Source organism: Eumetopias jubatus, unplaced genomic scaffold (genome assembly GCF_037043125.1).
Source record: "Eumetopias jubatus isolate StellerSeaLion01/CBP00866 unplaced genomic scaffold, mEumJub1_p1.0 scaffold_12, whole genome shotgun sequence".
NCBI lineage: Eukaryota > Metazoa > Chordata > Mammalia > Carnivora > Otariidae > Eumetopias > Eumetopias jubatus.
This window is the reverse complement of record NW_028274818.1, coordinates 76,335,592-76,351,928: the sequence shown is the minus strand read 5'-3', so window position 1 is coordinate 76,351,928 and position 16,337 is coordinate 76,335,592. Positions and strand designations below refer to the sequence as shown.

Sequence of the window (16,337 nt, the reverse complement as noted above, 5' to 3'; positions counted from 1 at the left end):
AGAAGATGCAAGCTGCGGGAGAGGGAGAGGGAATTTCAAGCAGACTCTGCTCTGAGTTTGGAGCCCGACGGGGGCTTGATCTCACCTCTGAGATCATGACCTGAGTGAAACCAAGAGTCGGACGCTTAACCGACTGAGCCACCCATGAGCCTGTTTCTTAAACAATATTTTAAAAGCACCCCAGCTGGATACCTACCCTTCCTCTCCCACCAAATCTCTCCAACCGCTATTGCTGTCCTTGCTTCAAGGACTAAGGAGGGCTGAACTAAACTTGCATTTCTTTTTCAATGTTCAGGAAGCAGAGAAAGGTGTGAAATTCCTAACTTTGCCACCAGTGTTACATCTACAGCTGATGAGATTTATGTATGACCCTCAGACGGACCAAAATATCAAGATCAATGATAGGTAATTTATAGTGGGATGTTAAAGTTAAGATTGAATCATCGCCTGACTTTGGGGGTCAGTTTTAGTGCTTTGTTTAGTCTTTTTATATTTTCAGTCCATCTCTGATGTATTTAGGTCTCTCTCTCGCCTCACTGTCCCAAGAATATGGTTTTAAAGGGATAATTTCCCTTACGAGATTTCAGAGGCTGTTCCTCCCATTGCTCCCTCTTAGGGAACCCCAGCCCCCTCCACACTGTGGCAGATGGAGGTCTGAGGGGAGAGGGCTTTCTGCTCCACCTGTTTTGCACTCGCCGGAATGCCGCTGTTACCTCAGGAGTGGAATTTGATGTTGCTGTATTTGTTTAAATACGATCCTTCAATATTTTGTAATCTCTCAGTTGGTATTCTAGAATGTGTTGGAATTTTCAGGAAGATGATGTAGGTGTATGTGTGTGCCTTCTTCTAGGTGTTTTCCCCATTCTTAAAATGCCAGATAAAAAGAATGGTAGTAAATACTACTTTACCTGGTTTAGACTACAGAACTTTGGTACTGGTTAGTTTGGGCACAGGATAGACGTTGGTTAGTCACCCATCAAACTTGAGGGAGAACGGACCCAGTCAAGTTACTTGCCACCAGCCGGGTCTTTGCTCTTTCATTCTTGCCCATCGCTGTGGAATCTGTACGAAACCGTCTCCACCACACCTCACAGATTGGCATCCTGCAGACCAAGGCCCACCTGCTGGTGTGTTTTGTTGGGTCCCCACCTTGCTTTTGTTTCTGTTTTTATTGGCGTTAGTTGCCAACATTAAAAAACAACCCCCCCCCAAAAAAAACCCCATGAGATTTTGTGTAAAAGCCCAGATTTCTGACATCCTTTAGGAATTCTGAACATTTGGCAGTGCAGCCAGGATTGCTGAGAGCGGACTGGGCTGGTGCCGGGGCGGCTGCCCCTTCAGACTCCGTGAGCTCACTCTCCAAGTCCTCGACAGCCCTCCTCTCAAGGCACTCCTGATTAATTTCGACCGTGTTGTTAAAATGTTTATGGACCCAGTCATTTAAAAGCAAATCAAGTTCAGGATGTCTTTAGCAATCATGGGGTGTAGGGGATCCTTGCTTACATGTCTTCACTGATCAGATCCGATTTCCCGTGTTTCTCAAACGTACAGTATATGCTTTGTTCTAAGTTGTGGACAGCCAGAATTATTCGTTAATAACATTTAGAATTATCCACATCCTAGAAGAATCACGGTGTACATCTCTCACAAGACTGGCTGTTGTGTAATATTCTGAACTTGAAATTCGGTGAAGCATTATCTCAGTGCATTTAGAGCATTTTTCTCCTATGTAGCTTCAAATTTTTTACTGCTGTCTGAATAATTAACTTGTTCTAATGAATGGGAGCTGCCTCCGAAGTGTTCATGGGGCCTCCCAAGTCACATTGATACTTGCCTTTCCAAATAAAGATGAGCCAATAAATTAGAACGTCTAGCAATAAATAAAGCATAAAGGTAAACTATTTCACCTGTGAATGAAACCTGGATTTCTTTAAAAATGTTTTTTAATAGGTTTGAATTCCCAGAACAGTTACCACTCGATGAATTTTTGCAAAAAACAGATCCTAAGGACCCTGCAAATTATATTCTTCATGCAGTCCTGGTTCACAGTGGAGATAATCATGGTGGACATTATGTGGTTTATCTGAACCCCAAAGGGGATGGCAAAGTAAGTGCTGGGCAGGGGTGGAGTCGGATGTGATGGTGTCTAGGGCATTCACCCTGGCACTCAGCTTCACCTTAGCCCGGTCCTGCCCGATGGCCTGGATAATGAAAGATTGCCCCCTGGGCTCTTGATTTATTTCTGTGCTCTCATGCATTAATTGCTGATACTTTAAAGGTGAATAGGAAATTAGTGATTATACTGTATTATGCCTCTCTTTATTAGTATTGAGCGTTGAACCTTGATCCGTTCGTTATGTAAATTGAGGCACCTACTTCCCACTTAAGAATACCAGCAGAATAATCATCCATGGCCGGGCCCGGGCTGGGGAGGCAGTGCTCATGGCACGTCATTGGGCAGGCCTGGTTGTCCGCGGTGTGTGACCCTCCGTCTGCCCCAGGTTTGCGTGGATCTGCTCTCTTGTAGTCGTCCCCAGGGGATGAGGGTCTCCTCGGGCTCTGTGTCCAGGACTATAGGGCCAGTGAGGAACAGAGCAGAGGCTGAGCCCACCTCGCTCGAGCTGAGATTTGGTGGAGGGACCCACATAGCGCCAGACCACAATGAACCTTTCACTGTAAGATTTAGTACCGTTGAAAGTGACTCGATCCACAATGAAGAGATTGGAATATAAGTATAATGTACAAATCTGACTTTTTAAAGTCAGACCCTCACTTGCTGTGAGACTGTGTCATGAGATAGGATCAAATGTCCCTATTTAATTTTATAACTATACCATAAAACTTCGATTTTACTAGCAGCAGAGGTGTGCTCTGTATGTTTTCTCAAATCTGTAAAGAGTTGTACTGTTGGTGAATTGAATGTAAATTGAAGCGGGCTGTTGGAGTGTAAGAATTGCCAACAGATGCACCTTCACAGCCCGCCCTCCCACCCCCATACCCCGAATGCGGGCCAGAGTCGGCCAAGGTGCCCAGGAGCTTGGGGAGAGGCCGGCTTACCTGACACAGTGCCCGGGGCCGGCACATCCTCAGATGACTTATTTTAGGAGAACACTGCCCCTGTGTGTGCTTTATCTCTGCCACGTCTCCTTGCTTTCCTTGTCAGTGGTGTAAATTTGACGACGACGTGGTGTCCAGGTGCACGAAGGAGGAGGCCATCGAGCACAACTACGGGGGCCATGATGACGACCTGTCCGTGCGGCACTGCACCAACGCGTACATGCTGGTCTACATCAGGGAGTCCAAGCTCAGTGAGTCGCGCCGCAGGCCTGAGTCCCCGTTCCCAGGGTGCTGCCCAGCTCTACCACCCGTCCCCACGCGGCCGCACGCTCGGCTTGCGCAGCCCTGGTCCCCGCACCCCCAGGCCAGCTGGACAGGGGACTCGCGGTCCTGAGCAATTTCACTCAAATAAGATTGCTGTGTTGACAACCACATGGCATTGGGACCTTCTGAGGAGGGGAGCAGAGAACCTGCACACAGGTGAGAGAGAAGGCATGTTTGTCATGCAGGTGAGGTTTTACAAGCGGTCACCGACCACGACATCCCTCAGCAGTTGGTAGAGCGACTCCAGGAGGAGAAAAGGATCGAGGCCCAGAAGCGGAAGGAGCGGCAGGAAGCCCACCTCTACATGCAAGTGCAGGTCAGCCTTGCTTCTGCGGCGTCGCTGCCCCCATGGTGGGGGCCGCTCAGGGGAAGGGCCCCCCAGACTGAGCCACGCTCTCTCAGCGTGGGCATGGAGGAGCTCAGAGCGGGAAGGGCCCCTGGAGTGGGGCATGGGAGGGTGAGCTTGCGGTGGGAGGTGGCGCTCCAGGCCACGGAGAGGCGTCGCCAGTGATGGGGAAGGAGGGAGAGCTGGACGGGGAGGTGAACTTCCAGAAGGTTTAGGTTTATGGTTTGGCTGCTCTATTGGGAAGTGGGTGCTGCTTTCAGCAGGTTGGTTGCCTGGGAAGAGGTGCTAGCTTGGCGTCCTGGCTGGGCCCGGGCGGTATCCAGAACCTGCCATGCAGCAGGCTTCCAGCTCGCCCTCCAGGGAGGGGGCGGGGGTGTGTGGCGGTGCAGGTGTTTGTACTTTTTTTTTTTTTTTTTAAGATTTTATTTATTTCCGAGAGAGAGCACAAGCAGGGAGGGCAGGGAGCGCAGGGCTCGATCCCAGGACCCTGAGAGCATGACTTGAGCTGAAGGCAGACGCCTAACCGACTGAGCCACCCTGGCATCCGTGTTTGTACTTTCTAACTAAACACCCGATTTCGTCCTTTGTCATCTTGATACTTTTCTCTTTGGGTCCCTGGAAGAAGGGTCACTGAAGCCAGAGACTAGCTCTTTTTAGCTTGTTACTGTTGAAACTTTGTTTTGCTTGGAGTGGTCTCACAGCATCTGTGCATCCGTTGGATGCATGGAATTAAAGTATGAGCTGTTGTGTGTTTTCTTGTGTATTTTCAGATAGTTGCAGAGGACCAGTTTTGTGGCCACCAAGGAAATGATATGTATGATGAAGAAAAAGTGAAATACACTGTGTTCAAAGTATTGAAAAACTCCTCTCTGGCTGAATTTGTCCAGAACCTCTCTCAGACCATGGTGAGTGCCGGCCCTTCTGGGGATGGTTGTTTTCATCTCCAGGTTCTGTCTGCTTTCCTCACAAACTGGACGAGCTAGGATCGGGCGTTCGAGCCCAGGCATCCTGGGAACCCTGGAAGCTGGGGGTGGGGTGGGGTGGTGGGCTCGGCTCTCTCGTCCATGTCAGCAGGGAGAGCTCAAACTATCATTTTGTTTCTTCTTATCCTAGAATCATTTACAGTCATACGGAATTAAAGTATGAGCTGATTTTTTTTTCTTTTTAAGATTTTATTTATTTATTTGACAGAGAGGCAGCGAGAGAGGGAACACAAGCAGGGGTGTGGGAATGGGAGAAGCAGGCTTCCCGCGGAGCAGAGAGCCCGATGCGGGGCTCGATCCCAGGACCCTGGGATCATGACCTGAGCTGAAGGCAGATGCTTAACGACTGAGCCACCCAGGTGCCCCTGATTTTGTTTTAATTAATTTAGTGATAATTTTTTTCAGGGATTTCCACAAGATCAGATTCGATTATGGCCCATGCAGGCGAGGAGCAACGGAACCAAACGGCCAGCAATGTTGGATAACGAGGCGGACGGCAACAAGACGGTGAGGGCACGTGAGGGTGGCGGGCGCCGCGCACCTCGGTCAGAGTCGCTTTGCGCCGCTGTTGCTTGTCTGCCTCTGGCCCGCTGAATGGTGGGCAGCCGTGCTCTTCACTCTCACTTAGCCCTGGAAATATCCTAACAGCAGCATCTCTTTTGGAAATAGATGATTGAGCTGAGTGATAATGAAAACCCGTGGACGATATTCCTGGAAACCGTTGATCCGGAGCTGGCTGCCAGTGGAGCCACGTTACCCAAGTTTGACAAAGATCGTAAGTACCCCCGGAGCAGCAGAGCCGGGGCCCGGGACCAGTGTCTAGTCACACGTGGGGTTAGGCATGCTTCCCTTGCCAGGAGGTCCGGTTTCAGAAATGCCCCTGAACCCCTTCCTGTGTTCAGGCTTCTTGGCGAAGCTGGCTGGGCCTGACTGGCTGCCAGTGGCGAGCAGGCCGCGGCCGTGCTGAGTCTGCGTGGTTTGCCGCGTGCCTCACAGGGGCCGCCACGGGGCAGGGCTGCAGACCGTCCCTGCCCAGGGCCGGGTAGTAAGTATTTCACGCCTGTGGGCCGTTGCGGCCTCTTCTGCCAGAAAGCGGGTGCAGAAACTCGGCAACGAACAGGTTGGCCATCTTCTGGCACAACTCTGCCAAAACAGGTGGGTCAGAGCCTGCTGACGCTCGCTCTAAAATGGTCAGTTGTCATTGCTGCAAAGACACACGATAGTAGCATTTTCTCATGGCAACAGTCAGCTAGCTGGTTAGTACCTAACCTTGAAAATAAGATGCCTAATAAGTTCACTGCCCTCGGTCCCATCCTCCCTGCCTCGGATTACTGTTTCATGGGGGCCCGACGTGCAGAATGATGCTATACTCCTAGGGTCAGTCAGCGTTATGATGAACCTCACCTGACACGGTGGCTTTTGGGTGCCAGACGCTGTCACTTGGTTGCCTACTATTAATATTTTTAGGACATTGTCCCAAGTGTTAAGATCCTAACAAAACCTGTTTGTTAACCTTGTAGATGATGTCATGCTATTTTTGAAGATGTATGACCCCAAGACACGGAGCTTGAATTACTGTGGGCACATCTACACACCAATATCCTGTAAAATACGTAAGTGCTCCTGTCCTCACCATCGGAGTTGGTTTTGCTAAAGTCTCGGTCCATTACAGCTCTGGATTCTTTGTTTTTCTCGAACGCAGGTGACTTGCTCCCGGTTATGTGTGACAGAGCAGGATTTATCCAAGATACTAGTCTTATCCTCTATGAGGTTTGGATGTCTTGTTTTTCTGTAATCAGTGTATCGTTTGTGGTTTGGGGAGGGCTTTTCTTGTTTGTTTTGCTAGCCCTGACTCGTTGTTGTGTGCAGTCTGCAGCTAAGTGGTGGAGGCCCCGGGTGGTGTTGAGTAGAGGGTCACGTTTGTAGATGTCTGATTTTTCCTCACTCGGGCTCGGTGATCATTACGTCTCTGTGGACAGTAACGTTCCCATTAGCATTCTCACTAGAAATGTAGGGCACAGAGAACAGAATTCTCAGGGAGAACACCTGCGGCGTCTGGTCATATTAAACGTTAGGCGGTAACCATTCATCTCTCTTACTGTAGGAAGTTAAACCGAATTTAACAGAGAGAATCCAGGATTACGACGTGTCTCTTGATAAAGCCCTTGATGAACTAATGGACGGTGACATTATAGTCTTCCAGAAGTAAGTACCTTTTGAAGGACTGTATCACTTTGTACTAAGAGCGAGTTTCCTCATAAGCCCCAAAAGCAGAAACAAAACCGTGTCAAGACCCTGAGTTAGATTTTGTTTGAAGTAGCTGAGAACGTTGACAGAAGTCGGCCTCTCCCGGTTGGGGGATCGTGGGCAGTGGACCTTTTGCTCATGTAACGAGTGGTCTCATTTTCTAAGAATCCGTGATGAGCACGGCAGCTCTCAGTGGGGTGGCAGAGGTCTTTCCAACAGTAGCAGGATGGTTTTCCTTTCCCTCAGCATGAGCGTCCCTGGCACGCACCTGCATAGGCAGTTCGTTTAGGGCCCGTCGGACCAGCAGGTCTGCCGTCTTAGCCACTTCGTCAGCAAGCAGCCTTGCCTGGGCTCTTGCAGAAGCCACCTGGCCGTGGCGGGCTCGAGCACCGGTGATGGGGTCCCCAAGAGCGGGGGTTGGCAGACTTGTGTTTGGAGGACCAGGTAGTAAATACTTGCTGCCTTAGCAGGAAGGTGGTCGCCTGCCAGCTTGGGGTCAGAGAGTGGGCTCTGCCGTGAGGCCCGTCATGCTGAGTCTTTAATGGGAGGACATGGTTTCGTGCCCTTGTCAGGAGGTGAAGCAGGGGGCGGTTTGCACTAGCACATGGGAGGCTCCGAGCACAGCTCCTCTGTGTGGTGGCCTTTCCTTAACTGTCCTGGCTACGGACTCTCTGGGACAGACTCCTGGCATCCACACTGTTAGTCCGTGTCACTGTGGGTTCAGAGGTGATGCCTTTTTTTTTTTTTTTTTTAAATAACCATTACCCCTGGCCTGGACTTCGATTCAGTCTGCAATCTGTTTCTTTCTCCCCCCGCAGGGATGACCCTGAAAATGATAACAGTGAATTACCCACTGCAAAAGAATATTTCCGAGACCTCTACCACCGTGTTGATGTCATTTTCTGTGATAAAACAATCCCTAATGATCCTGGATTTGTGGTTACATTATCAAACCGAATGAATTATTTTCAGGTATTTGACAGGTGGTCCTTCCCCTTCAGATTCTATACCAGAGAGACCAAGTTCTTCTTAAAAAGGAAGGACTGAAGAGAGAGAGGCTGCTGGGTTTGGTTCTGGAGGAAGGTGACGGCCCCATTGTCTGAATGGTTCTTGAGGGGATTGGTGTTGGCGCTGCCCCCTCCCACCCCTACCCCATCCACCCGGGCATGATTTGGTTTCAGAGATGATAGTTTTTACGGCAGTTTTGCTTCAATTACAACTTGCCATTGGAAAATAAACCTGTAGACTTCACCGTTAAAAGCGAGAAACCCTTGGGGCACCTGGCTGGCTGGGTGGAAGGAGTGTGCGGCTGTTGATCTCAGGGTTGTGAGTTGGAGCCCCACATTGTGTTTAGAGTTTGCTTAAATAATCTTTAAAAGGAAAGGTGGGGTACCTGGGTGGCTCAGTCGGTTAGGCATCTGTCTCTCGATCTCAGCTCAGGTCTTAATCTCGGGGTCGTGTGTTCAGGCTACTTAAGAAAAAGGCAGAAAACCCTTTAACAGGTGATTTCACCGACGTGCTGCCCCCATGGAGCATACACTGGGGAGTATAGTTTGTTCTCAGTCGGTGGTGGGTTTTTAGGCCATGTAAATTCAGGCTATTCATTTCACATTTCTTTAAGAACATTAGGTAAATAGTTAATGGTAAAGTTTATAAGCAAATTTCAGTTCACTCCCCAACATGGGCCTTTTCTGACTTTGGGTCCCTTCCCTCCCAGGTTGCAAAGACAGTGGCCCAGAGGCTCAACACTGACCCCATGTTGCTCCAGTTTTTCAAGTCTCAAGGGTAAGGTGCTCCCTGGCCCCTTGCTGTCTGGTCTGTACTGCATGCCCTCCATAATTGATCTCGACATCGTGGAACTAATTCCAGTAATAGCTGGCTGCACCGTCTGACAGTCCACCGCTTAGTTTCCGATGCAGAGTCGTCACCACACACATCCTGCCCACACTGCTCCCAGATGTCCGCGTAGTTGGCAGCCTGCCTCATCTAGAGCCGGACTTGTTTAGATAACATCACCAACACCTCTCCCTCGCATCCAGCTGGGCCCACCCCGGCCAAGCCCGCGTGTGCCCTGTCCCCGTTGCCGAGAGCGCATGTGGGACCGCCGGGGGGACTAAGGGCTCGGGCAGCAGGGGTATGGAGGGAAGGCCTGTGCCAGGCCCACGGTTTGAAGCTAGGCGTACGGGCAGTGGTTTGCATTTATGCTAACTCACTGATACTTGTTTTAGGCAAATAAGTCATTTGTTTATATGCTGTTTTCTCGTGCAGTTATAGGGACGGCCCAGGTAACCCTCTTAGACATAATTATGAAGGGACTTTAAGAGATCTCCTACAGTTCTTCAAGCCTAGACAACCTAAGAAACTTTACTATCAGCAGGTATGAGTCCGAATTCATGTAACCGTGGGTCATGAGGTTTGGGTTTTGTGGAGACGTATCTGATAGCCTCTCTTTTCTCAATAGCTTAAGATGAAAATCACAGACTTTGAAAACAGACGAAGTTTTAAGTGTATTTGGTTAAACAGCCAGTTTAGGGAAGAGGTACGTGCTTTTTAATGATACGAATTTTTATTTTCATTGGTGTGTGTTTAGTGTTTGTCTAGCTCTTGAAAACTAAAACAACGAAATAAAGGTGTTAGAGGCCCTCTGTCCCCCTCTTGCCACCACCACTGTTTCTGAACCATTTCTACCTCTGCCTGGCCCTCTGGTCTCCAGCAGCGAGCCTGAGGGCGGGGTGGGTGCTGCCTGCCCACTTGAGGTGGGCATAGATAAGTCTTTCCCTGCTTGCACCCTAGTGTTTCGCGTTTGTAGCTCTGGCGGTTTTTAAGGAAAATGCTTGCCATGTGTCATAAACATGCTCATCTGGGTGGAATTGACAGGCTGACCTCCTCCAGTCCAGCCCTGGTTGTTGTCTCGGCTGACACTGTCCTGTTGTCACTTTGCTGAGAGAGCCGGCTAGGAGCTGGCCTGCTGTGGGAGAGTTTGCCGAGAAGCTGTCCTGTAAACGGCAACCTTTTGGCATCAAATTGGCATTTCTTAAACTCCCCTGCAGGCCTGGGCTGGGGCCGGGGCCGGGGGTCCAAGTTCACGCATCAGGGGCCCTCAGACTGGGGGCGTTGGTGATGTGGTGGGGAGCTAGGGACAACTGAAAATCCCTTGCAGTTTCTTCCTCTCTTCCAGCATCAAGGATGTGCTCGAGCAGAGACCCCTTACATTTTCTTTCATCTTGTCATTTCCTAGGAAATCACACTATATCCCGATAAGCATGGGTGTGTCCGGGACCTGCTGGAAGAATGTAAAAAGGCTGTTGAGCTTGGGGAGAAGGCGTCAGGGAAACTTAGGCAAGTATTTCCTGCAGCTGGGGGTGGCCCGCGCCCTGCGGCCGTGTTCCCGGGACCGGTGCAGCAGAGTGGCAGACCGGCTCTCCGCCCGGCTTTTGTGGCGGTTTATAAGTATTTCACAATTGAGCCATGTTTTCTTTCTTCCTTCCCTGTCTCCTGTTATTAAGCTGTAGAAAGATGAGATTCGGGTAGAAAAATCACCCACAGTAAAGAGAGGACTCAAATGGAGCATCAGCTGAAACAGGGCAGAAATCCAGGTTGCTCTTGGTTGCAGTGGAGAAATCCAGGTGCTTCTGATCCATGGGGCGGATATTCCGGCTGCAGACAGAAGCCCCAGACTTGACGGGCAGTGTTTGTTTCAGAGTTGGGCCTTCTCATGCCGGTGCCCTGCTGCCCGCTCACAGGACAAAACAAGCCTTGGGGCTCTTCGCTTCTCGGAATGCGTGCTCTGTGGTATCAATAAAAGAATGAGATCCTTATTCTGTAAAGAGGGCAGGAGAAAAACACCACAGGTCCTGCCCAGCTGGGAACCATCGTGGGCACGATGTACACAGTTCCTGGAGACTTGGTTTCCCCTCCATCCCTGTGCCCACACGGGGCCGCATGGCCTCGGGCTGCCGGGGCTGCCGACCGGGCCTCTGTTCCTCCCCAAGGATGCCCTCTTTGGGCCTTTCAGCTCTCTGAAGAGGAAGAAAATAAGCAAATGTAGATAGCTTTATAATAAAGAATTTCTTTCTAGGAAGCTACTTACCCGTCCTTTTTTCTCACATGAATTGATGTAGTTCATTTCCCCCCTTGTTTTGTGCAGGCTGCTAGAAATCGTAAGCTACAAGATTATTGGTGTGCACCAAGAAGATGAACTGTTAGAATGCTTATCTCCGGCAACGAGTAGAACATTTCGAATAGAGGTAACGGGCCCTCCCTTGTGGGCGCCCTGGCCTGTGGGATGGCCACCCGCCTCCCTTCTCAGATAGCCCTGACTTGCGGACACGGCCTAAGCGTTGTGTAGGGTACCAGTAGATGTGATCCCTGCGGTTAATTTTACTCTTACGCATTTTGAGGAATTAATACTTTATTGAAATCTTCCTCTGCAAGCACATCAGGTGTGTCGGGTTGAGTGGCATGAGGCCCGTTGACAGTGCTGCTTGGCCTTGCCCGCCGTCTGTCACACAGCGTGCCGGCCCGCTCTGCTGAAACCCGCTTGCGCTCCCCTGCCGCAGCGTCCTTCTTGGTCTGGGCCTGACTGTGGAGGTCCCCATGTACGTAGGATCGCAGAGGACTTGTTCTCAGGAGTGAATTCTAAGTATGGGCCACCAAACCAGTCTGGTTAGAAGCTGTGGCTCCCTGTTGATTGAGGAGCAGCTGAAATTTCCAGTTACTAGACTAGTATATCGTTTGGACTCCAGAAACCCAGAGTTTCCTGTAAAAATGCAGATACCTTCCAACTCGGAGCTCTCCTCATTCTAACAAGACCCAAACCTGGCGTCACCCACAGTGACGCCACGTTGGAGCATCGAGTCAGAAGCAAATGCGGAGGTTGTTTGCATAGACTGTTGCTCAGCTCTGTGTGTCTCCTGTCCCCAGGAAATACCTTTGGACCAGGTGGACATAGACAAGGAGAATGAGATGCTCGTCACCGTGGCGCACTTCCACAAAGAGGTGTTCGGGACGTTCGGGATTCCATTTTTGCTGAGGATACACCAGGTGAGGGTGTTTGGTAAATAGGTCGAGTATTCTCCGTCTCAGTGCTTTGGGATTTGTGCTGCTGAATCTGGGCTCCTCGGGCTGATGATGAGCTTTGGTGGTGTCCACGCGGGCCACGAGGGGCCACTGCCACGGAGGGGCGCACACAGATGAGCGTGCACACATGTGTCCTTTACCGTTCGTAGGGCGAGCATTTCAGAGAAGTCATGAAACGGATTCAGAGTCTGCTAGACATCCAGGAAAAGGAGTTTGAGAAGGTACGCACGTCTTGGGCACTTGTGAGGGATGTCTGGCAGCACCCCGAAACCTTGGCTCAGGAAGCAGCCAAGACTTTGGCCAGAGGTGTGTGTTTGCTCGTGCCCAGAGTTCACGGAGGAGGGGCCCTTCTGTCTTTCAGTTTAAATTTGCCATTGTGATGATGGGCCGACACCAGTACATAAACGAGGATGAGTATGAAGTGAACTTGAAAGACTTTGAGCCCCAGCCTGGTAAGCGCCCTCCCGCGGCCCGAGAAGTGGGCGGCCCGCCCCGGGTTCCAGTGGCGTCTGTGAAGCAGGGAGGAACAGTGCGTGACCAGGGTTGAAACGTTGGTGGTCTGGTCCATGAGGGTGGGCGGTGCTTGGCTCCGAGTCCCAGCTTCCCCGGGAGCCACACCTCGGGTCGGCCACTGGCCCTGGGCTTCTAGGACTTGCTCTCCGTCCAGTTTCAGCCGTGTCTCTCTCTCCACCAGGTAACATGTCTCATCCTCGGCCTTGGCTAGGGCTCGACCACTTCAACAAAGCCCCAAAGAGGAGTCGCTACACTTACCTGGAAAAGGCCATTAAAATCCATAACTGACTTCCTTACCCAGTGTGTGCAAGGCGAGGGGCCGTGCGTGGGTGTGTGCCCCTTTTTAACAGCCTAGAACTTTGGTACACGTGCACTCTATCCGAAGTCTTCAGCAAGGGGATTTGCTGCTGATGTTAATTTTATTTTGTTGAGGCTGTTCAGTTTGGCTTCTCTGTATCTATTGACTGCCCTTTTTGAGCAAAATGAAGGTGTTTTTATAAAGCTTGGATGCCGATGAGAGTTATTTTATGGTAACCACAGTGCAAGGCGACGGCCAGCATCGCGGGGGAGAAGAGGTGAGGGCCGCGAGGCTCTGGCGAGAGGCCTCTGGTCTGTTCCCAGCCAGCAGAGGCCGCCTGGCCGCCTTCCTAGGGTCGCGGTCACCAGCCCCGCAGCTGGTCTTGCGTGTAGGCTCGTTTGACGTATTTCCCTCTCAGTTCTACTTGCCATGACCTTTTGTGCATCTGTAAAGGCAAAACAGAGAAACTCACAACCTAATAAATAGTGCTCTTTCCTTCACTGCGTGTACTGTCCCCCTTCCTCGGTCCTCCTCCCGCTGCCTGGGTCTCAGTAAACGTGTCTCACTCTGCCAGTCACCACCATTCCGCAACCCGCTCGCAACGTGGAGGCACTGAATATGAATACGGGCCCGCCAGGCGGTTTGGGGTCTTCTTATTCAATTGAAAACACTGTCCAGTACAGTTAAGGTGTACTCTGCTGCCTCTCGTCAGACCTAACGATCTCACCCCACTCAAACAAGCAGGTGAAGCAGTTACCAGTAGAATTTCCTCGAAACGGAACAGACAGAAGGAGAAAAGGAGAGCCTTTTAGCAAAGAGGGCATGCTCACTAGTGGTCAGTAAGCTGTTGACTTTGTAAAAAAGTTAAAAAAAAAAAAAAAAGAAATGAAATTGTATATTTAATGAATGAACATGTAAAATTCGCCACTGGGAGGAGGTGACTTTGTTGGGTGCATCTAAGTGACTCTCACTGATGTTGATATTCATTGTGTGTAGTTTTATTTCAGTCCCAGCCTTGTTTCCTTTTATTTTGGAGCTAATGCCGGCTGCGTGTCTAGTTTTGAGTGCAGTAAAATAGAATCAGCAGATCACACTTATTTTTCATCCTTTTCCAGGATTTTTGTTTGTTTCTGTAGCAGCAATGTACACCAACTCTTCCTGTATATTGCCTTTTTGCTGGAAAATGTTGTATGTTGAATAAAATTTTCTATAAAAACTAAAAATCGGTGAGTGACGTGGAGGTCGAGGGAGGTCTGTGTCCCCTCTACTGGTCATGTTGCTCAGGACGGTCCTGGTTTCCTGGGGGTTTTGGGATTTGGCTTCTTCCTAGTTCCGTTTCAGCTCAAGCAAGAGGAGGTTTTCCAGGAGGAAGCCGGGCACGCAGGAGGGGGCTGGAAATACGGGAACAGTGGCAGGTGCTGCCCAGGGCAGCCGTGTGCGTCTTGCTGCCCAGGCCCACTGTGCCACCCCGGCGTGGGTTCCTGGCTCTGGGCTGGTCTCTGCTGTGGAAGGACGTTTCCAGGTTTCCATGGCCCCGCGTTGCCTTCGCTCCCCAAGAGCTGCCTCCCGGGGCGTGTGGGCGGCACATTGCAGGGGTGCCCTCCGTGCCCGAGCCTTTCTGCTGTAGAAGGAGGACGTGTGGGCAGGCCAGAGAGGATCGTTTTCTGCGTGTTTGACTTTGGGCATTAACGCGGTCGCTCTCGTGTTTTCGCTTTGGCTGTGGGTCGGTTCTCGCCGGGTAGCTGGCACAGCGTTCTCCCTCAAGTTACCAAGTGACTGTACGGAAGCCTGATGGTGTGGACATGTTCTGCGTGTACTTCATTCCGTCTCAGCTGTGGGGTCGAGCGTCTGAATTCGTAGAACATTTCTTGGGGCACGGGGTGGAACTGCCTTTAGCTTGTTCTGAACCCTGAGGACGTTCCCGTCTGTTGGTGACCATCACAGTCCCCAGACGGAGTCCCTTGGGAAGCATGTGGTAACAGGACTGTGACCTGCACGTGCGCGCCGTGGGTGGAGAAAAGGCGGGAAGTGCTTTCCCGTGGGGGCAGTGGGGGTATCTTTGGAACGTGTTGCTGGCCTTTCTCGGAACTCCAAGGCCGCGGTCTCGGGGACCACCACTTCCCGCAGGAAGGGGCGCGTGTTGCTGCGGTGGTGAACGGCGGGGTCTGTGTGTGTGCCGCTGGGAGGTGCGGCTTTGGCGCTGAACAAAGCACCAGGGTGAGGCGCCCCGACCCCAGGCGGGCGATCGGTGCCTGAAGGTGGGAAGTGGGGGACAGACGGTGGCGTCTCAGGACCGTGTCTTCCCAGGCAGTCCTCAGCCAGGGCTTTCCCGCCACCCGGGGACGGAGACCCGTGAGGACGTTGCCTAAGTGCTCGGTGGGAATGCACCGTGCGGGCGGGGCAGATGCTGGCTGCGGGGGACCTGTGCGCGGCTCCCGGGTGGCTCCGTTTGGCCCCGCTGCTTGTCTGGGGGACGCCACCCGCTGTACGGCACGCGGGGGACCCTGGGTTCCAGCAGAACTTGATCAAACCGGGCAAAAGTGGTCAGAGGTCACTGACCCTGACGTGGGGGGCGGGGTGCTGGCTGGAGCGGTGGGTGGTTGGCCCACGCCAGAGAGGCTGCCCGAGAACGCCTGTGGCGCCAGGCCTGGCCCCTCAACGGACACCCCGGGCGACCGTGTCAGATGTTGTGGAGCACCTTGTGCCCCTGCGAAGTCCCGTTGGGGGGCCCCAGCCTCTCCCTGCATCTTGCCGTGTCCGTGCGAGCTCCGCGCTGTGGAGGAGCCCCCCTGCCTGCCCGCCCATGTGGGGGGGCTCTGTCCACGCGCCCCAGAGCACCGGCTGCAGCGGGTATGCCAGCTGAGCTCCTCGGGTGTTGCCCAAGGGGCTGAGAATGGTTTTAATTTAACTTAAATCGCCACAAGTGGCTAACCTCTACCAGGCTGGAAAAGGCCGTTCTTTGTATTTTTAGATTTTATTTGACAGAGCGAGAGCACAAGCAGGGGGAGCAGGAGAGGGAGAGGCAGACTCCCCGCTGAGCAGGGGCGCGATCCCAGGACCCCGGGATCATGACGTGAGCTGAAGGCAGACGCTTAACTGAGCCACCCAGGCGTCCCTGGAAAAGGCCGTTCTAACCAGACTTTGCTCATGTTCTGGGTTGTTCCAGCAGTTAGCTGACTTGGAGCCTCAACTTAAGACCTAAAAGACTAGTGGGTTTGCCTGACCTTTTCATGAAAGCAGAGCCTTCCGGAGCTTTCGTGTACTGGATGGGAGCGAAGTTAAATAACACGAAGCTTCCCGAGGTCCTTTGCCTTGCTAGTGGGGAACGGGAGCCTGTGCAGACTCACCCTTCCCCACCTTTCTTTTGGAGGGAGGCTTTGAAGCCAGGCCTGTGGGGGATTTTCAGAGGGCTCAGAGCAAAACTGCAGGGAGAGTCCCTACACATCTGCCCTCCGAACCGCCAGTGGATGGATCCAGGAGCGGGCATGCA

At 51.8% G+C, this 16,337-nt stretch overlaps 1 protein-coding gene across 2 annotated transcripts in view; it reads left to right on the top strand.

Moving 5' to 3' along the window:
* The window catches only part of USP7 (ubiquitin specific peptidase 7), a 63,833-nt gene extending 49,763 nt beyond the window's left edge, over window positions 1–14,070 (top strand). For both annotated transcript variants that reach the window (XM_088017354.1, XM_028117469.2), the window contains exons 12-31: window positions 296–405; window positions 1,951–2,107; window positions 3,164–3,308; window positions 3,567–3,697; window positions 4,498–4,632; window positions 5,116–5,217; window positions 5,380–5,485; window positions 6,231–6,323; window positions 6,413–6,480; window positions 6,815–6,915; window positions 7,776–7,929; window positions 8,675–8,742; window positions 9,226–9,334; window positions 9,419–9,496; window positions 10,196–10,296; window positions 11,105–11,204; window positions 11,881–12,000; window positions 12,186–12,257; window positions 12,398–12,488; window positions 12,731–14,070. In XM_088017354.1, coding sequence (XP_087873480.1) covers window positions 296–405; window positions 1,951–2,107; window positions 3,164–3,308; window positions 3,567–3,697; window positions 4,498–4,632; window positions 5,116–5,217; window positions 5,380–5,485; window positions 6,231–6,323; window positions 6,413–6,480; window positions 6,815–6,915; window positions 7,776–7,929; window positions 8,675–8,742; window positions 9,226–9,334; window positions 9,419–9,496; window positions 10,196–10,296; window positions 11,105–11,204; window positions 11,881–12,000; window positions 12,186–12,257; window positions 12,398–12,488; window positions 12,731–12,837 — 2,148 coding nt within the window. In that variant the 3' untranslated portion in view covers window positions 12,838–14,070. The remainder of the gene's footprint in view (window positions 1–295; window positions 406–1,950; window positions 2,108–3,163; window positions 3,309–3,566; window positions 3,698–4,497; window positions 4,633–5,115; window positions 5,218–5,379; window positions 5,486–6,230; window positions 6,324–6,412; window positions 6,481–6,814; window positions 6,916–7,775; window positions 7,930–8,674; window positions 8,743–9,225; window positions 9,335–9,418; window positions 9,497–10,195; window positions 10,297–11,104; window positions 11,205–11,880; window positions 12,001–12,185; window positions 12,258–12,397; window positions 12,489–12,730) is intronic.
* The last annotated feature ends 2,267 nt before the right edge of the window (window positions 14,071–16,337 follow it).